The 20,985-nt window shown below is 40.7% G+C and overlaps 2 protein-coding genes across 3 annotated transcripts in view; one reads left to right on the top strand and one right to left on the bottom strand.

Annotated features, from left to right (window-relative positions):
- snrkb (SNF related kinase b) overlaps window positions 1-15,823 on the top strand; it is an 18,062-nt gene extending 2,239 nt beyond the window's left edge. Inside the window, exons 1-6 of one of the 2 annotated variants that reach the window (XM_079450336.1) lie at window positions 935-1,200; window positions 5,543-6,220; window positions 10,226-10,367; window positions 12,151-12,363; window positions 12,447-12,563; window positions 12,676-15,823. In XM_079450336.1, coding sequence (XP_079306462.1) covers window positions 5,632-6,220; window positions 10,226-10,367; window positions 12,151-12,363; window positions 12,447-12,563; window positions 12,676-13,807 — 2,193 coding nt within the window. In that variant the 5' untranslated portion in view covers window positions 935-1,200; window positions 5,543-5,631 and the 3' untranslated portion in view covers window positions 13,808-15,823. Of the gene's footprint in view, window positions 1-934; window positions 1,201-5,542; window positions 6,221-10,225; window positions 10,368-12,150; window positions 12,364-12,446; window positions 12,564-12,675 lie in introns of those variants that run through there. The other variant, XM_079450335.1, reaches the window with a different exon arrangement.
- ano10b (anoctamin 10b) overlaps window positions 15,637-20,985 on the bottom strand; it is an 8,500-nt gene continuing 3,151 nt past the window's right edge. The window contains 13 exon segments of the mRNA XM_079450338.1: window positions 15,637-16,764; window positions 17,405-17,521; window positions 17,617-17,754; window positions 17,902-18,093; window positions 18,179-18,189; window positions 18,192-18,342; window positions 18,421-18,495; window positions 18,588-18,643; window positions 18,989-19,033; window positions 19,036-19,146; window positions 19,149-19,477; window positions 19,479-19,614; window positions 20,649-20,768. Coding sequence (XP_079306464.1) covers window positions 16,717-16,764; window positions 17,405-17,521; window positions 17,617-17,754; window positions 17,902-18,093; window positions 18,179-18,189; window positions 18,192-18,342; window positions 18,421-18,495; window positions 18,588-18,643; window positions 18,989-19,033; window positions 19,036-19,146; window positions 19,149-19,477; window positions 19,479-19,614; window positions 20,649-20,768 — 1,529 coding nt within the window. The 3' untranslated portion in view covers window positions 15,637-16,716.

The following is a 20,985-nucleotide window of genomic DNA, read 5'->3' as shown; positions in this document are numbered from 1 at the left end:
AACAGATGTGGTTTGACCAAGGCTTGGTCTTGGCTTTCCGAATATAAAGAGACAATGCTATCTTACTTATTTTATAAAGCTGGTATGCTGTGCAATTTGGGTTAGTCATTGTGTGATTGTTGAATTGTTTAATTATAGAGACCGGAAACGAGAGAAAGGCACACAAACCCTTTGTGACAAAGCCATTTCCGATTTGGCGATGGTGGTGTATTTTGATGACATCACAGTCTCCTTGGTTTTTGTGTTTTGATTTAGGATGTCTCTAAGTAACACCGTGCAGGGGAATTGTGTGGCCAGAGTCTTGATAATTCCTTCCTGTGGACTTCTGGCATGTTAAGAATGTCCTGTTCTGACTTGCACATCCGTCACTATTAACCCTCATAGTCTTTACGGGCATAAATAATAACAGAAGTCCCCCCCTTTAAAAATATAAAAAAAAACTTTCTAAAAACGATTATTAATAAACCTCTAACTATTGGTTGTGTCAGCCATGCTTTTTAAAATGCAATTGCTTTTATTTGGGGTCATGCATATTTATAATGAAGGACATGCAATAAATGCTGTAACGTTTGTTTATTATACATTTACGTAACATACAAAAACTCAACGCATTTCCTTCGCCGGTATCCTGAATACTCATGATGACAGCACTGCTGGAATGTTTAAGTTGCTCAAGTTAAATAACTCATCCATCTGATTTGCATATATAATTTGACATCAATTAAACCGCACGCAAAATGAGTGAAACGTCAATGTCAGGGCAGTTTTTCCATTCACTCCCTTCGGGTTTCACAAGACTGTCCCTCAGACTTCAGAAACATCTTCATGTGGCTCAGCCTCGCCTCAGCTCTGTCTCTCTTCACCCAACTCCGGGGAAGCTGGAATGCATTGACGTCAGAGGAGGGAGAGAGCGCTCGATCGCTTGAGCTGAAGTGAGCGCGCAAGCACTGCGGAGCGACGCGCACACTGGAGCAAAAGAGCTGCGACGCGCGCACCGCTACATGCCTCGTCCGTGTCGGACAGCGGGCATCATTTGTTTATAGACAAGCCCCATAATAAACAAACAAATCTGACGTTTTGCATATAGTTGGAAGCGAATGTTTTATTACGCCTATTGAAAGAAACAGACGCAGAGCAGACATCTACAGCGGACGCTTTAACGCAAATAGACGCGCGAATCGCTGCATATCACTACAGATGGTAAGTTTATTATAGAGAACGATGCGTTTTGTGTGTTTATTTGTTTGTATGATCGCACGCATGTTGGCAGCGCAGATTGTGTCAGTGACGTGCGTCATTGAAATTGGCTGCGAAGTCAGGACTGCGCAGCCGAAGTTCGTGTTGTCGAAGTGACCGACGGGGATGGAAGTGCACAGTTAGTGTTTCTGCACTAGACAGAAACCATTACAAAAACTTAAACGGGGTATACATTGTTATAGTATGAATATGTTGGTTTTAATGGAAACTATTATGTTCTCGGTAGGTCTGGTAGTGTATTTGGGTTATATTGGTGGGATTAGTGGAAATGTCTTTTTGTAATGGTTTTAATAGTAACATGATGATTCATACTGTAGTGCTATTTGTACTGGAAACCATAACATTGTGCATTGTTTTTACCAGCAGGTTTATCATGATGGCTGTTTTGATCGACTGATAAATCTGTTTCCTTTTAGCAATTTGTTAGAATGAAGTGTTTAAATGGTAAGTCATGTTGCGATGTAACTCGCAGACGATCGCTGGGTAGATGCTGGCCTGCATCTTGTTTCTTTCCTCTCCTCCACACAAACACAGTATGGATGTTACCCTATCTTCCACCCTATATAGCTACGGCCCTGGGGAATTCCAGGAGCATTTTATGGCAGTGGCACATGGCAGTACAATGGTGGCATGGTTTTGAAACATCTGCACCCTTTAATTGTATTCAGCTAAGATGCCAATTTAAAATATTTGTCATGCCCATAAGGGACTTCAAAACTGAAAATGAAAGCTGATCAGAGAGTGCTTTGAAAAGTCATCCGAGATGTTTTGCTTAAATAGATGCAGTGAAGTACGGAGAAAACCTCTGCATCACTGCCTAAGTGCATAATGTATATAGCATGCACCCAAAGTCCTAGACTCAGCATTGTGTTTGCATACAGTGCAAGTGTGTGAGCATATGTGTATGCTGGCAAACTACCAAGTTTGTTGTCGTTTCACAGTGTTGGTGTATGTGTGTGTGTGCTCACGAGTAAGGTCAATGCGATATCGCAGTAGTATTGTGAGACACATCAACCCATCACAAGGCGGGCCTGAGGGGTTCCTCAGAACCAGAGGAGCGAGATCATGCTACAGTGACAAAGAGTGCAAATACAATAGAAACAGAAAACCAGAGTCTGGACCACATCAAGCGACCAGACAGTTTTTGTGGCTTGTTTTGTGTGTCTGTGGTGTTATGCTCGGTAGCCCCTCCCACTGTGAAATTTCATTGGTGCAAATTGAGCTTTTTTTCGAAACATAAAAATATCTTCTCATTGGCTGTTTTGGACAGATAAAGGATAGTTCACCCAACATTGAATTTTTTTGAATTATTTACTACTGATGTCATTCCAAACCTGTATGACTTACTTATGTCTGCTGAACACAAAATAAGATATTTTGAAGAATGTTGGTAACTAAAACAACATTGGCCCCCATTGGTTCCATTTTATGGACACAAAACCGCTAAGATATTTCTCAAAGTCATATACAGTGGGACATGAAGATTTGTACGTGAACTCTTATGTGGTTATTTGAGTTATGTTGGCATATGTATATGTGTGTGTGTGTGTGTACACGTTAATGTACTCTGAACAGTAGACACGCAAGCTCCCACTGCACCACGCTGACTTCACCACCATGAATGTTGCATGATGGAACACGGGGCAATGAGATCATATTTAAAGGAAACCCCACTCCGTCCTGCCTAAACCCCATCTCTTTCACATCTCCACTCGTCAATCAGCCCACCCTCCTTTAAACCAGAGGGGTATGACTCATCCTTTTAACACCTCTCCCCCCAGTACCTCCTGTCAAGCTTTCTGACAGCCCTGCGAATGAGTTTGCGTGTATCTGTGTACAAATGAGTCGGGGGGGGGCTGTTTTTCTGCCTCTGTCTGGTGACAAAAGACCCCGGCATCTCTCGTTCAGCCAGCGGACATTTTCTCGTGGTTTTGCTGTTCAGAAACGCTGAGCCTGCTGGTTTCCAGTCGCCTCGACGAGCGAGTTCTTCGTATGCAGGAAGAGAAGGAAAAGGTTTGGGGGAAATGCGCCGTCTGCATGCGTCTGCATCCGTGAGCCTTGTGTAACGGCGAAAGTCAATCCGAACAGCGGATGCTGGGGTCTGTCTGAAGGCTATCTGGAGGAAGCACGGTGCGTGCTCCCTGCTACCAGTAGGAAATACCCGGGCGAGTTTTGTGTCCCTGCCATGTGAATGATGAACATGGAAGGGTGGGCAGCCCTATCCTTCCTCAAAATGAAGGCCACCCGGTGTTTGTTATGTCCTTGTACTCTGTTTATCTTTCCTCAACTGGCTTTCTCTCTCTCTCTCTCTCTGGCTCACCACTAAATAAATACATTCACAAAAGGCTTTGAAATATCAAAGTGCCAGTTTCAAGTCAAACAGTAGCAGTGTAAGTTTCTACCACTGTTAAAGGGGTAGGTCGTCAAAAAACTAAAATGATCCAATGATAACATTCGCGTGTCTTTCAGAGCAAAAATATTATTGAAAGGACCAGTGAATGAAGTTTAGCGGCATCTAGCAGAGAGGAAGCGAATTGCAACAACCAGTTCATTCCACCCCTCCCTTTCAAAGCACTACGGTGGCTGACACAGAACTAAGATGTTGTCATGTTTTCGCGTCTTTGCCGAAGGAGATAACGTATTTACGAAATACGTTCTGTAGAGCAGTTTTTTCCGTTTAGGGATATTGTAGAAACTTGTAAGGCGACCCGCCGTGTATGTTGATAGAATTAGCTCATTTGAAGGTAATAACAACACAAGGCTTCATTACGTAAGGTCTTTATACACCTCTGAAGACATAGTTATGTATAATAAATTGCATTCCTGTCAATATGTCCTCCACAGAATTACACACTGGACCTTTAAAGGTGTGTTTCCTGAATGCATTGTTGGCTAAATATGGTATGCATGAACAATACCATTAGATCTCTGTGTTGCGTGCGTGTATGATGTGCGTGTGTGTTCCAGTCGGTCACAAATCAACCCATCAGACAAAGGGCAGGTCATAATTAGCAGCGTTGATTTCAACAGACAAGAACATCTCCGAGTCCATTTAATGTGTGTATTTGTGTGTCAGCCATATGTGTGTGAGTGTCTTAGACTTGGCATTATGGCATTAGTGTTCTGTTCAACCTCGCATTGGTCATTAAATATTCAGCTTCTCCCATAGCACCACACACACTTATAATGATATCCCATTACACGTATTGATCCACACCATTTGTGCTACGCCCCGTCACCCGACTCCTTTGAAGTCCCAAAATGCACTTTACTCTTTCCACTTATCCTTCTCTTTCTTTTCGTTTTTAATACTTGCCAAGGTTCCCTCCAAGATGACTATAGTTACTGAACTACCTTTGCTAAATGCATTTCTCTTGATTGAGATAAACAATTATTAGCCTGAATAACCGAATACGTAATAAAACAAGACATCAGAGAATTGTTAAAAATGTAACAAATATTAACTAGAAAACAAAATATACAAACGCTAATTCATAATATAAAAAAATGGAAAACAAAACTAAGAACTCTTGTTTCCTTGCTCCATTTCTTTATCATTCATTCTTGTTTGAGTTTAGTGTATCTTTTTTAAATTCTTTATATTTTTTAATTCTCATTCATCCCTAAAATTACGGCGTGCACATTCATGTTTAATATTATGAAAAAAAGTGATGTCATCAACATTAATGTCACTTCCTGTGAATATAAATGGGCCTTTTGAGCATGCTTTGGTTATTTATGTTCAGCTAGTATTGTAATAGACTAGACTTGAGCCATTCATGTTCACACATGCATTGTCACTCCCTTCAGATTTGAATTTGATAATAGATGAATATTACTTTGTTAGGTAACAGGATGTTTTGAATTTGTTAGTAATAGTATCTAGTTGCTTAGGAACTGCTATATAGCAAAAAATTAGCTAACGTGGTTGTTTGAAAGATTCATGGAATTCATGGTCCTAAAATATCTGTCTTTTAAGCGATCTCAAAATCAATACATTAAACCTGTTAGACGGCTTATACCTTTCACACACACACACCAACCTCTCTTCAATAGCACTGTGCGGGGTATGTGAAAGTCAAGTGGTGTTCAGATCTAAATGTAGCACTGTCGTTTTTAACACAAAGAACACTTTTACAATAAAAGGTTCTTGAGATGGTTTAACAGCCCTATGCCAAAAGAAAAGCTTTTACATTTGACCGAAAGTGAGAGCGGCATTATAACATACAGAAGGGTCAAGGGTCTGCTTTTTCCTCACTGTTTCCTCTGCTTTGTGTTTCTGCAGGTGATGTTTCACTAAAGCACCAGTTCCCATCATCTCCCTGTGGTAACAAAGCCCAGCCCTGCAACTGTACCTCCACTCCTCGATCCAAAATGGCTGCCACCAAAAGTGGTTACGAGGGCAAGATTGCCGGCTTATACGACCTGGACCGCACGCTGGGCAAAGGACATTTTGCCGTGGTCAAACTCGCCCGTCACGTCTTCACAGGCCAACTAGTAGCGGTCAAAGTCATCGACAAGACCAAGCTCGACGAAATGGCGACCGGTCACCTGCTACAGGAAGTCCGCTGCATGAAACTGGTCCAGCATCCCAACGTGGTGCGACTTTACGAAGTTATCGATACGCAAACCAAGCTCTACCTCATCTTGGAGCTGGGCGACGGAGGCGACATGTTCGATTACATCTTGCGTCACGAAGGCGGGGTGGCCGAAGACATAGCCAAAGTGCATTATGCCCAGATCGTCCAAGCGATCTCCTACTGCCACCGTCTCCATGTCGTGCACAGAGATCTGAAGCCTGAGAACGTGGTCTTCTTCCGGCAGCAAGGGACTGTGAAGTTAACAGATTTCGGCTTCAGTAATCACTTTAAGCCCGGGACCATGTTGATGACCAGCTGTGGTTCTCTGGCGTACTCCGCCCCAGAAATCTTGCTAGGGGAAGAATACGATGCTCCTGCTGTGGGTAAGCTGTATTTTTGTCTAGATTTCCTTGTCCTTTCCCTGTTCACCTTTAGGACTTTATATACAATATATGTTACATATTTATGCATATGTGGACACAAAAGTGCCTTCAAGAAAAACATTTTCTCAGTTTATGAGTTCCTTGGAATTCGAACCTATGACCTATGGCTTGAATGTAATGGTCATAAGTCGCCAGTTTTAGACGGGGATTAAATCACACAATCCACTAGAACACTGTCTCACCACCCCAACGTTTCCTCCCCCTCCTTTTGGTTTTAACGCTAATGTTTGGATTTGAATAAAACCCAGAGATATTCTAGAGGTACTTTTTGAATGCTTGTTGTCATAAATAAACAACACAATAACAGTCACATGAAAGTAAATTATGATGGAGATTTGGGTGTATCCTACAGAAGTGTAAAAATAGCTTTGGTCGTGTACAGTGTGTGTAAAGGGAATTCTAGAATTATTAGCTTCAGCATTGACCATTACAAACCCCCATTTTTTCATCTTTCATTACAGTAGTACTATATCAAATGTTTTTGCTGCTACACTGCAAAAGTCATATTTCCATTATTCCAAGGTTTTTGCGCCTGTATTCGCTGTAACAATGTGTCTACGGAAAACCACGTTGAGAATGAATGTACCGACTCGTAGAGTCACGTTCCTCCAATCCATCATCCTTTCTATTGTTCAGACCAAATTCCCCTAATAAGCTCTGAGACCGAATGTATAACAAAGAGAGAGAAATGAGTAGTTAGAGAGACTCCATTAGAGAGAGACGGCTTTAGAGGACACTTAAACTTAACATTGCGACAGAGGAGAAAATGAAAAATAATACCAAAGCCTCTTTCTCCCGTTTCACAGTAGTTCAGTAGGTCTTGCTAGAGCGCAGATGTGCGTCGGCCATTTCTCTAACGTGCCATTATTCATATTATATTTGCCTGATGTTTTCAGCTCCAAGCGTCATATGACAGTGGGACGGTAATTCTCACTGAGGTTGCATGTGCCAGGATTAGAAACACACAAAGTGGGTCAGCCTCCTCCGAGACCCAGCAAAGCGTGTAAAGGAGGCTCTAGGCACGCACGCAGACACACAGGATTTTGGCATACAGATGCCAGAAGCGCGCAAACCCGAGGGTGCGCGTCGCCTCTCTCAGAGCGAAATCAACCCGCTTGGTAGAACTAGGGCAGATAAGGGCCGAATAGTGATACGTTGGGGGATTTAACATAATAGGTCAGTCAGATTTAAATGTAGGCAACACTTACCTTAAAAACGCCAGATAGTGTTTCTTATGCATGAAAACATAAATTTCACATTTGCTTTGTGTACATTACCTGTGTTTTGTTTTTAATGTGAGCATCTGTTTATTACCCAGTACCCAGTGGCACGCTGCCTGTTCCTAGTAGTTTCATCAATTTCCAAAGTTTGCTAGGCGGTAACTGGCATCTGTAACCTTGTCTATGCAGCCGCCCTGTCTAGGAATTCTAGGTCGAGTTGATACCATTAACCTCAGTAGGCGAGAGAGAGAGAAAGGATGTGTTTCCATTCAGAGCGTTTCTGTTGCAGTAAAGCTGAGACCTGGTTGTGTGTGTGTGTGTGTGTGTGTGCGTGTGTGCGTGTGTGCGTGTGTGCGTGTGTGCGTGTGTGCGTGTGTGCGTGTGTGCGTGGGTGCGTGGGTGCGTGGGTGCGTGGGTGCGTGTGTTTGCATGTGTTTGGAGGACTGGCTAAATATTCATTAGCTTTGCAGGAGGTTTAATTCATTGCCGGTAATCGTCTTGTGACTCTAATCCACTCACAAGAGTCCAGCTTTCTCTCACACACAAACACGCACACCCAAGCATGCATACACACACACATTAAAACCGGCACTGTATTCACAAACAGCATTATGCAAACACACACTTGCAATATGTGTTGAAATTGGGAGTTGGGTTGGGTGTTATATAACTTTATAGTTCTTTAAATATTTTGATAGGATATGTCCTTATAGTGAAACGTGTGTGTACATTTAAGATTTCACTGAGTCCGTATTCCCAGCTTATGGGTCTCAGAACATCTCAGATCAGCAACGTGGACAACCTGGATCCTGATGACATTGAGCTATATAGTTTACAGAATTATAAATAATCAAGTCCTCAATACATTCTGTTCCACATACACATAAGCTTCTAGCTTTCCTGTTTGGTGTAAGCGGCTCATACAAAGAGGCCATCCACCACTGTGTCACACTGACCCCAGATCAGCGTATTGAGCCTCAGAGAGAATGATTTGATCTCTTAGGCACGGGACAAGCTTAATATACATTTGTTTTATGTAACTGATATCATCTGCATATATTTTCATCATGCAACCTAATCCTCAAAATACTTTATTTGTAAATCAAATGAGGTTTGGTGGATAGAGAATATCTCAGTATTTTTTATGTACAGTTAGAAGAGAAGAGAGTTATTGTTAGCACAGTTAAAGACTTAAGACAATGGTGTCTCTCAAAATACTGTCTATCACGCTTTTCTTCTGCTTTACAGTAGTTGCTCTTTCACACATTGTTCATACTTGCGCACACACACTGAGACAACAGTACTTGTCACAGCTGAACCTGTCATTTAGATGAGAAGCACTGAGCTGAGATCAGCTATGACCTGTCTGAGAAGAAAACAAAGTTTGAGGGCATTGCTGTAATCCAAGCCTTGAGCTAAAAGTTCAAAACAAGTTGAAAAACGTTTTATTAAATATTACCTAAAAAGGATTGTCTATTATATATTTATTCATGCATTTATTTTAATATAAAAAAAAATGTGCAATATACAGCCGTGGAAAAAATTATGAGACCACCTCGAAATGATTTTAGTTTTTCTGAATTTACTCTTCATAGGTACATGTTTAAGTAAACTGTACATTTTTGTGACAACACTTCTCCCAAAGTCCCAAAGAAAATATTGTTCTTCATTTGCATTCATTTGCAGATCATTGAAATGGGATAAACTGGTCAAAATAACTAAAAATATTGCAACATTTGCGGATCTTAAATCATTTTTAAACAACAAAGTCATTATGTTTTCACATGTATTTTAGGATCCCTTTTAAAATGATTATATGATGGAATACGCCAGATTTTTGGTCACAACTTCCATGCATTTGTGCATTCTCTCTGTTTTTCACATTGCTGATGGGTGACTTTGTCATTCCTGAGGTTTGTTTCTGATGAATTCGGACACTTGTAATTGCGTCAAATGACGTCAAACTGACAAAATAATACACAACAGCACAACTTCTAAATCATTATTAATAACAATATAAATGTAACTATATGAATGTATGGTTGTAAGGACAGAAGACTGAACCCTGGTTGTTCATGTCCAGCTTAAAACCAATTACTAGTATACTGTAGTGTCGTGTGTTAAACTATTCAACACATGTTGAACTATATTTCCATTCATTAAACTCCACGTCCTGTCTTTCCAGTTCACATTTAAATTCACGTTCATGTGGGTTTTACCCTTTTGAATTCAATTCAAACTAATGACTTAAGAATTTTGCGCAACCCTACACTGAACACATCAAGACTCCAGCGTATGAAAACACTTCACAGATCTGGGTGAGAATGTCACACGCTCAACTGTGAGAAGAGGAAGCATGTTTTCTTGGAAAACCGCTGTGGAAACGTACGCCACCAAAACAAACACGTCCAAGCCAATTTATTTTTATTTATGAACCGTTCACTTTGTTCTTGGATCATGATGTTCTAGAGGACTTCCTGGGATCCCTAGATGACCCAGACTGTGATATGGAAACATTTTGATGGCTGTTTAGTCTGTCAGATTCTGTAGCGACTTATTGAAAGTTAATGTTTGATTAGAGACGTGCTTTTATTTGCCTTTTACCTCCTTTGTTTTTTACTTTTTTTTAATTGCAACTAGAATGTCCTAATGTAATGCTTTTTTGCACTATTCAATGAGTGAATTTGTGATTTGGATTATAAATCTTTGGGTTTGTATATTACAGATATCTGGTCACTGGGTGTGATTCTCTACATGCTGGTGTGTGGACGCCCACCATTTCAAGAGGCCAATGACAGCGAGACCCTCATCATGATCATGGACTGTTGCTACGCCGTACCCGACCACGTCTCTCCAGAATGCAAAGAGTACGTCCATCACCTCAGCTATAGACGGTTTAATCGGCAACAACATAAACGTTATGTGGACCAAACTTCCGTTAAAGACTCAATAACCGTTGAGAAGTTTAAATGTAATGTAATACAATTGATTCACAATAAAATGTGAATATGAATATAAATGATATAAAACAAATATATTCTATATTAAAAACAAACACAGATTGGAAGTTAACTTCAGGCCAGTGCGTGCATCCGATAAGACCGTCTATATTACATTTACTTCAGTAACTCATGAATATTACAGTTGCTATTCCACACATATCTATGATAACCCATTACACACCATGCTCACAAAACCCACCTTACATTTTCCTTCTGACTCAACACACTTAAGTAAACTGTTGTCGATAACTGCGTATCAACAGAACATAATGTCCATATGGTTTAATCCCTGAGAAACATCAGGGTAGCCGCCACTCCCTCGATCTGTTAACACTCTCAAGCAAAACTTCATTTCTACATGTAGACCCATCTGAACATGCTGTACTCTTTCTGTTTGCACCTGCTCGCAACAGCCAATCTCAGATCGGAGATCTCTACGCGACTGTTAAGCGAGCCAACCAGGCGTTGCGTAGTTGAGCAAAGGTTACTGGAGGTTGAATTTAGGAGCAAGTCGTGACACAGGCATGAATTTCCATGCTTGGGTCAGGGGCGTTGATGGATGACTTGAACAGGTCAAGACAAGGTTGATCTTTGAAGATTTTGTGATTAAAGATGGCGTATACAAAGCGGAGTTATTTTTAAGCGGGTTTCAACCAGGCTATTTGTAGTCAGAACATCTCTAAAGTATTCGTTTTAGGCTTGAGTTCTCAATCTGTCGATTGTGCGAGTGTGTATCTGTGCGAGTGTGTGTTAGACATCTGGGCTCGGCCATCCAGCCAAGCATAGTGACTGGGTCACATGATCTACACCGCAGTCAAAAGGCTCTTTTAATAGGAATAATCTCAGTGGAGCAGAACACTTGTGTCTTCAGGCAGATTTGATTTTACTGTAGATTACTCTCTTTTTATTTATCTTCTTTGGAGCTATTGAAGGTCTCGAGGTTAAACACACGGGGAGATTCTGCTGATGTTCAAGGGAAATTAAGCATACGGGATCATTTCTACGAGCACATAAACACTCGGAGACCTAAAGAAACATAAAGGAAAACATCTCCTCCTGCTGGCCGAATCATGCAGTCTCTAGAATGGGCCGAATAAAAAACCTCCACATTCATACCGAATTGGGAGGAATTCATGGAGGTCTCTGTTTTTTAAAGTATCGATTTAATTATGTTTCTTCTAAGTAGACACAAATGAGAAGGCTAAGAATGAAATGACGAATATGAAGAGAAAGGTTTGCGTTCATATCGAAACCACAAGAAAAATCTGATAAACAAAAGACTTAAGCAAATGTAAGTTTGCATGCCATTCAGTCTTACTGTCTTAGAAACAAACAAGATATTTTCTTACAACTGTGAGATGAAAAACTCAAACACTGAATAAACAAGCAAACACGCAAGCTTGACTCGCAGTCGTTCCGTATTGCTTCCATTCGCTTCATCAATTCTCTGCAGGTGCTCATGAATATCAATTAGCAGGAAGATAAGTACTTCCTTTTCATTTCGTCTCTTCTGAGTGCCAATGCAATGAATATCGGTGCAAGTTCTGGAAAAAGACATATGAAAAGAGAGTGATTTATATATTGAACCCTGACAAAATCAACCCTGTTATTAACAAAAAGATCTCTTCTGTTTTTATTTTTCTCTCAGTTTGATTTCACGTATGCTGCAGAGGGATCCGGCTAACCGGGCGTCTCTCACCGAGATAGAGGGCCATCCTTGGTTGCAGGGGGTTGACCCCTCACCCGTCGGGTACACGGCCGCCCCACTCAACTCTCACCGCAGTTTGTTGCCTGAGGAACACGAGTTCATACTCCAGGCCATGACCAGTGGCAACATTGCGGATCGTGACGCTATTCAGGAGTGAGTGCCTCTTTTGTCGTCTTGGATATCGCGTTAGTTTCTATAATCAATTCACAAATAAATATTTTGTGTGTGTGATTTAGAGCACTGGAGGCTGACAGATATAACCACATCACAGCCACGTACTACCTTCTGGCAGAGCGACTTCTCAGAGAAAAACAGGAGCAGTCTAGTCTCACTCTTGAACAGAGACATCCACGGTAAGTTTTCATCTCGTCACTTCTGAAAAGACCAAATGCTACTGAAATGTCTTTACAAGTAAAGGTGTGGATTACACTTTTAACTGAGTGTTGTTATTGGCTCCCCCTACAGGAGACCCATGTCTGAACCACTGGACTTAGTGAGTCAAGTTCCCCAGGCTGATACCCTGAGAGGAGCCCCTCTGGGCCCTTTAGAGTCTCTCAGCTCTCTCTCTTCTGGATATGTCCGAAAGGGTGTGAGTGAGTCCGGCGACTTACTGGCTCCTAGACCAAACCGTCAGGGCAATTCCTTCAGTGACTTTTGTAACCCTGCTCCATGTTTAAGCCTCAGCTTGCGCCCTCTACCACCAGACCAACCTACTGTCAAGAGCCTTGGGGCCTTACAGCAGATCTGTGAAGAGGAAGAGGATGAGGAGAATAGTGAGGTCAAGCTCGAGGCGGTACCCGGTAGACTGGCACTACTTCCTTCCACAGATCTCTGTTCGAAACCTTCCAGAACTGTTTTACAATCAGAGACCCAGAGGAAAACCGGAAGGCCAAAAGGTAAGGTGGGAAAATGTGAAACACTGTCTGAGGTGGAGGAATCTGAGGAAGGAGCTGAAAAGCAGAAGCTGGACTCAGCGGCTTACTTTCCTACCATCACCTTGGAACATCAGGTAGAGAAGATCCCAAAGACTGATGCGCCTGTAGAAGAGATCAACCACACAGAGCAACCGGGCAGAGCAAAGGACAAAACTGTTTTTACCCATGAGTGTGATAAAAAACACAATCCAGACCTGAAGACGAATGTACCACCGCCGTCTCCGAGGCTGGATGTTGTACAGTGCTGCTGGGGACATTGTGAACCTTCAAGGGACGTGTTAGAAAACAACAACAACACCCCAGCCAAATCCAAGTTACTTGAAGTTGGGGCGGTGTCAACCCCTTGCGGTTCCCCAAGGTCCCTACCTAGGAACCACTGTGTGGACCTAGGTCCAGATGGGGTGGAGATGCGCAAGACTGCGGGAGAATCTGAGAAACCAGAGGAGGTACAGCCGAAACCTCAGAAAGGCCTCCAAGGAACTAGGGATACAGCTACAGACCCTGCTATCCGGGCTGACCCAAACAAAGTCAAGAACGTTAACTTGAGAGAACGTCTCCTGCAGTTTCCACTCTGTGAAAAGGCCTTGTCCTTTAACATTCAGCCCACGTCTAAAGAGAAGCTTCTTCCATTTGCACAGTATAACTGCTGTCATGTGTTATAGAGAAGGATGTAAATATGAGAACAAAGTCCCTTCAAGTTGTGTGAACACTAAAGGACAATATGTCCTCACCTCAAACCGTAACCTCGAAGGTGCTTTAGCCACACAATCTACTAACCTTTCTTTCCTAACCCAGCATTTCTTGCTGCTAACCTGTATGACAATTAACCTCAGCCATTCTGTGTATATGACCACCTGTATCTACCGACACTGCTCGCTATATTCTGTGCTATCCGAGAGACTTCTATTAGAACTAGAGTATGTCTTGCCAGCATAGGGATTCAATTTAATACCTTGTCACGTTTCACTGTAATATATTCATCACATAGAGTATAACCGAGTTAAGAGGTGAAAGTGCGTCACTCATGGGGTGAAAGATCATCCTTCGTAGTGAGACAGAACTAACGTTACAGAGTTAACAGAAGCAAACCTGAGAATGTTAACATGTCAGTTGTGGAATTGACAGTTTGCTTGTTGCTCCGTCAGGAGCTATGAAGCAAGGTTCTTGGTACTCACTGAATTTTCAAGTTGCACGTTTGTTGTAGTTGTTCTCACCCAACCGCCTCTTGCTAGCGTTATCTAGCATCTTTACCCCTGACAGCGGGGCAGGACGCAAAACAGTCGCCAATATTGATACGGTGAACCGTGACAGAGCATGCTAATACAGCTTAGCATAGCATCAACATTTCAAAAGCTTGGGATCGAATCCAGGGAAAGATGCTAAATATATCTGTGATATATTTAAAGATAAACAAGATATTCTAAAAGATTATCGACAGAGTTTGTATGAAACTGATGCAATATTACAGACGAGCAGAATAATGGTTTTCCTGGAGCTATATTTTGGAGTTTGTTTTAAAACTGCTAATTCTGGGAAATATTATAAAGCTTTTAACCATTCGAGCGATAGCGAAGGTTTTTTGGGCGGACAGTCTTTTCTTCGTTGCGAGGAGGGAGATTTGTTCATTAACATTAAACATACTTTTTTACCCCGACATATGTTGAAATGGGATAAGCTCTTTAAAATATCCAGTCATGTACAGTGTGTATATTCTTTTTGAACGTGTTATACTATTGATATATTTTCACCCTCACATCGCAAAACATTTCAACCCCCATTTTAGATATTATTCAACGAATAGATTGACTTTTATGACACTACGATTAACCAGTGTCATCAACGTCTGTTTATAAATGTCACGAACATTTTTGTGTCAAAAAGTGTGCTGGTGTAAATACATTTGAGGAGCTAGTAACGTAGAGCTTTATGGTGTAGCTGAACCTAACTTAAATCCAGTGAAAAAATCCAGCCTTCATGTTGCTGTGGCATGACTAAAGCTAACGTTTTCTTAAACCTAGAAACAGTCTAAATACATCAAATAGATGTGAGCAGATGTGACTGTGGTTACTGTACATTTGGTACTGCAAAGAACGTCAAAGCTATTCTATCACGTATTCACGTATTATAACGTCTTAATCCATAGATTTCATGTCATCAGCTTGTGAATGACTGTAGCACGTTCCTTTAGTCACATAGTCGAGTACAAATGTTGTGCATTTTGTTGCAATATCTCGGACCACATATAAGCTTGACCAAAAGCACAAAAACATGTACTGTAAGGTGCTTTGGAGACATAAGGCAAATATGTTCACAATCTTCCCTGTTACAGCTGAAATTTTGGATTTTTTTGACCAAACGTATATTGGGTTGAGATATTGGCCAAGAATAAAACAAGGTAAAAAAAAACAGTGCTGCTGATCTGGGATCAAGGCTCTCCATTCTCATATCGACCAAATTTAAGGGAATGGAGTAACAGGAATTCATGCACAATGCTTTCAGAAATCTTTTGTTTATTACTCATTTGACATGGTTCTTCATTATATCAAGCAGTTGTAAACATTTCATGATGAGCATCAGATTTTGGTTTGTCTGTAGTCCCATTGACCCTTAACTAAAAGACTGTGTCTCAATGAGATTAATTTATTTTTATATTTATTTATTAAAACGGATTAAACTGCCACAGGTGTCGTCGTATTTTTTGAATGAACAAAACTCATTGGTACATGCATATGAGACCACCTTTCATTTATTGCATTATAGGATCTGTGAGGTTTATGCATTGCATTGTGTGATGTGGTTTTCTCAGTCTAGAGTTATTCAGTGCCGCAGACGGGATTAAACCTTCCATCAAGCGCTATAAAACCACTAGACATTTGCATAACATGTTTACTGAAGCCTTTGGTAAGTTATTTATGGCAGCAAAAATGGTTGAACAGTTTTGACGAAATGTAAAATGCAACCAAGAATAAAAAACAATGTTACAATCATTGCAATATATTAACACAAAACTCGAAACAAATATACAATTAAAAGAAGTTGGTATGAAACTCACCCTCATGTTATTCTGAACATATGCTTTTCTTCCAATGAACACAAAAGAAAGATTTTGAAAATGTTTACACTTTTTCAAAACACAAAGAAAAGAATAAAACTTTAAATCTAATTTTGGGTGATATAGTCATTATTCACTGCCTTTTATTGTAGTTTTCAAATCTCATGTGTGCTTCCACATGGCTTTTTTTCCAAAATCACCTTTTGTGCTCCATGGAAGAATGACATACACATTTGACACATGGTTGCATTGTGTTGGGGTGAACTATTCAAACCTGCAGCATAGGACGTGTCCATGTCTACCCGCTATCATCTTCTGTGACATTTATAATGCATTTCAGTAGTCTTTAAAAAGGCATCGCTGATAAAAACAATTATCAAGGATTAAATACCCTGTCAAATGTATAAACCCTCTTTTTGGTAAACGAAGCCATAAGGTGCATCATCAAGCTCGTTATACAGTGGCTTTATATAAGCAGCAACACACCACTCATTCCTCCTCTTGGACAAGATTGTGGCCTCAGAGTTTGTCCTTAAGTGTGTCAGCCACCTGGATGCGCTTAACCCTCTGTGCAAAGAAACATTTTGTTAAACAAATTTGCTGCTTTACAGAATGCGCCTTTAATCTTTAAGGGCCATGAGCAACCCGATCAGAAATGCATTAAGTGATAAAGATACAGTAGATAACGTTAGCTGTGAACACACCCTCCATAAACAATTGGAGACCTGTCACACAACGCTCTGTCAACATTTTCTGACTGGTAAAAATAAGTAATTATTTGTGACTTTACAAGCTAAATAGGCCAACAACAGCTAAAAATATTGCAATATATATTTAAAACGTTTCAAACAATGTATATGAAAAGAATTAGAAATTGTCATTGATCATGGGAAGCAATATTTATAACATCACAGAGCAAAAAGATAAGGTGACACTTAAATCAACTCCTCTCTGAATAAATTATACATGGCCACTATCATCCAGCATAGCTTAACATGCACATTTCTTCTTCCCTTTATATACAGATTTAAAATTACATTTAATTTTTTACGCATCCATTTGTAAATTATACACGTGAAATATACACATATATATAAAATTATTGAAATGATACATAACATTATAATATACATGTAAATGTTAATAAAAAATATATATATATTTGAACTGTTTAAACCCAAGTCAAAAAGTTGAGTTTGTACTGTACCTGCTTCTTGAGCGCCTGCATAGAATGAAACTCGATTTGTTCTCTCTTGATTCGGACCCAATCCGGTTCATCGGGAATGATGAAAGCCAGAATCATCTTCCCTGCAATGAGGGCATGCTGAAGGAACCAGTCAAAAAATCATCATGCCAATTCACTTTCACAAAGACAATTTACACAAACATGAATGAGGTAACACTATACATAAAAATAACCTCCACGATGATGGCAAAGACAAGGACTTGACCACTGCTGAGACCAGCGTCCTGTGTGAGAGCCTTCACAGGCGGGGACAGAAGCAACAGCCAGCAGTTAGATATGACCGATATGAAGCTCAACACCTCAAATGCGACCTGCGGGAAAAGACAAATGCATGTTAAAAAATGTATGAAAACCATTCAAAAGTCCTACATACCACTCATTACATAGGCCTAGAATAAATCTAAATATCATACATGGAATCAGCCAGTGGAAATAAACCCAAAATCGCAATGTCTGACCTGCCATACGCCCATGTTGGCCACAGGGGCAGAGAAGGGCTTGTTAAAGAGTTTGCAAAGTTTGTAGGCATCTGTCCGAATCTCTGTGAGGTTATTGAGCAGCAACAGGGGGGCGGTCATAGGGAAGACACAGGAGAACAGACTCAGGTACCCAAACTGAACCAGAAGCTCAATGTATTCGGCAAACAGGCCCTAGAGATGAACAGGATTTGTTGTTTTAAGAAAAATTGTGAATCTTGCATTTTTAACCTAGCTGTAATGATAAATAAATACTTACTGGGAAAGCTGTAGGCTTCCCTGCGCTTGAAGATGGTCCACTTCTGGATCATCTTCCTTCAGGTTCCTTTCTGAAGTTGACATAAAACGGTCCACAAGGAAAGGAACCACGATCTCAGTAAACTGGTTCACCAATTGGGTCACTATCAGCAGAGAGGATAATCTCTATGGAGATCAACGAGAAGATAGTGACGAGGATGTAAACTTGTTGGCCTAGAGGAGATCTGGTGATGAAGTTCTTACCTTCCGCAGAAGAGGAAGGTCCTCCTTGAAGAAAGTGATGTGGAGCAGTACGGCAAAATTGTTAAAAAATGTAAACTGAATGAGAAAGGGAGAAAGAGAGATGATTAAGCCCCTGACATTTTTTTACGGAAGCCCATGCAAAGACATCGGAGAACTTCGAAACTCACCACAAGGACTTTGGTTGTGTGATGATAATCGAAGGACGACTCCTCTCTATGATTTTCTGAAATGAGAGAAATCGTTCGTTTGAATACTTGTTTATCTGCTTATTTTTAAAGAACAAAACCTGCATGACGTTGTTTTAGCAGAACATTGACTTCCATTGTATGGACGCAAACAAATGAGACATTCCACAAAATATCTTCTTTTGTGTTCCACAGAAGTAAGAGTAACATTCAGGTTTTAAAATACACGAGGATAAATACATCATGAGAGATTTTTTGTAGCTGAACTATCCCTTCAACACAAGCTTAAATTTCACAGTGAAATACTTAGAATAAATATTCTGGGAAAATATAAATCAATTCAGGTATTTGCAAATCTTTTCATTTGTTTTGCCTTTTCTTACCCGCTTCTGTTAGCTTCTGGGCCACGTTACGATACACATTCCCAGCACATTAGTGTAGACAATATGAGCTATGGAGGGTAAATACAACAAGGCAACGGTGAAGTACGAGTCGGACGATTTATGCCAGCCTGAAACCAGTCGCTCGAAGAAGTAGAACCAGCCATTCCCATGACCACCATGCCTAAAAATGCCCCGACCACAGGCACAGAAACCAACCCTATCCTGACCCTCCTCTTCCAATCGGGAAACAACGGCTCCAGCCGCCCCGTGACCGGATTGGTGCCTATTTCTCCGTGGAAACCCGGTCGGGGTTCTTGGAACTGTTCGGCTAAATTAAACGTTCCCCAGCGGTAAGATAAGGCTGCGCTCCTACGCTTCCAAAGCTCCATGAATACTGTGGACCAAAGCATGCTGAACACAGCCTGCACCATGTAGGAACTGACAGAAGGCTGGTCGTCATATTCCTTTCCCTCGCTCACTGTGTGGTTTTACTGAGAAGTTTATGCTGGGGAGGAAGAAGGTGATGAACAGGCCCAAGACGGCCGGAGGAAACAATGACAAAGTGTAGAAGTCCAGGAAGCTGAAGTAATAGGCTATGGTGCCACCGAAATAAGCCTGAATGCCATCTGTGGAGAAACAAAATAATTATAGAGATTGAAAGAATAGCTTGTTTTTGTTACATTTATTAATATTATAATGTTACAGGTTGGATTTGAACCTGTATAGCTTTGACTGATATGAGCTAACTGCTTCAAAAGTTGTTTGTTTATTGCCGTGTACAATGTTTTAGTATTTTACTTTCCCCTTATAAAAAAAACTTGTTATTAAACTTTATGTCATACAGTTAAAGATACGTGTATTTTATCTCTACTTTAATGATACTTATTTGAATAATGTATCCACCCCCTTGTATTACGCAGTAACCGACCAAAATATCTTCTTCCTAGGAATTTCCAATTTGTTACCAGTATGCTGAACCATTTGTTTATATTTCCCTAAACCCTTGCTGATAAAGTTGAAACATCAGAAAAATAACAGCCTTACTCCACGCACAAGTTTTCTCATTTAAAATAAAGGAAATAAACATTGCGTCATGAATGAGTTTTTTGGAGAAGAAAACTAACTTTGTAGGATTACTGTATGACGTCATGAAACAAGAACAATACAGCGGGAATAGACACGGCCTTCTTTCTTTGCGTAGCCTTTTGGCGGTGTTTTTCAACGCTTTTCATGAACTGACGTAGAAATGTGGGGGCCGTTGTTTAAATGAGACGTTTAAGGCAGGTTTGGATGAGCCTCCGCTCTTTAAATAAAACATCTCTTTTGGTTCTCGACTTGAGCAATTTTACGTGTCTAATTTTGAATAACTTGTAACATACAGGAAAACACCTCAGTTGTACCATGCATTCACAACAGTAACCATTTAATTTAAACACAATGTTTGTAGTAAAAACTGTGGTAAACCAAAGATAATCAATATGGCAAAATAATATGGTAACTTTTACTATAATAAAACGATATTCTTTGCACCAATATTAAAGATCTACACAGACATTTTCTTTTTAGAAATAAATTGGTGTACTATTTCCATGAAATGATTTTAATGAAACTCTTGGGGGTTTTCATTGTTTTCACACTGACAGTGTGTATGTGTGAGTACCTAGCGGCTGCCCCCAGAGATTCTTCTGAGAGTACCACTGTTTCCCCAACGCTGTCAGGGTCTTCTGGTCATGAAGTGGAGTGATGTTGCAAATTATGCCTGCTTTCTCCAGCTTCTGTACTTGCACCGCGGAGAAGAGAGAGAGAGATGGTCAGTACACAACCATATTAGTTTTACATTGAAGGAGGGGAACATAATGTTGGGAGTCTGGACTGCAGTGACTAAGCAAATTTAGAGAGAGAGCAAGAGATAGAGAGAGACACAGAAGAGAGAGAGAGAGAGAGAGAGAGAGAGAGAGAGAGAGAGGAGAGAGAGAGAGAGAGGAGAGAGAGAGAGA

This window comes from Barbatula barbatula (assembly GCF_947034865.1).
Source record: "Barbatula barbatula genome assembly, chromosome: 25".
NCBI classification, from domain to species: domain Eukaryota; kingdom Metazoa; phylum Chordata; class Actinopteri; order Cypriniformes; family Nemacheilidae; genus Barbatula; species Barbatula barbatula.
The sequence above is the reverse complement of the archived record's forward strand: the minus strand, read 5'-3'. Positions and strand labels throughout refer to the sequence as shown.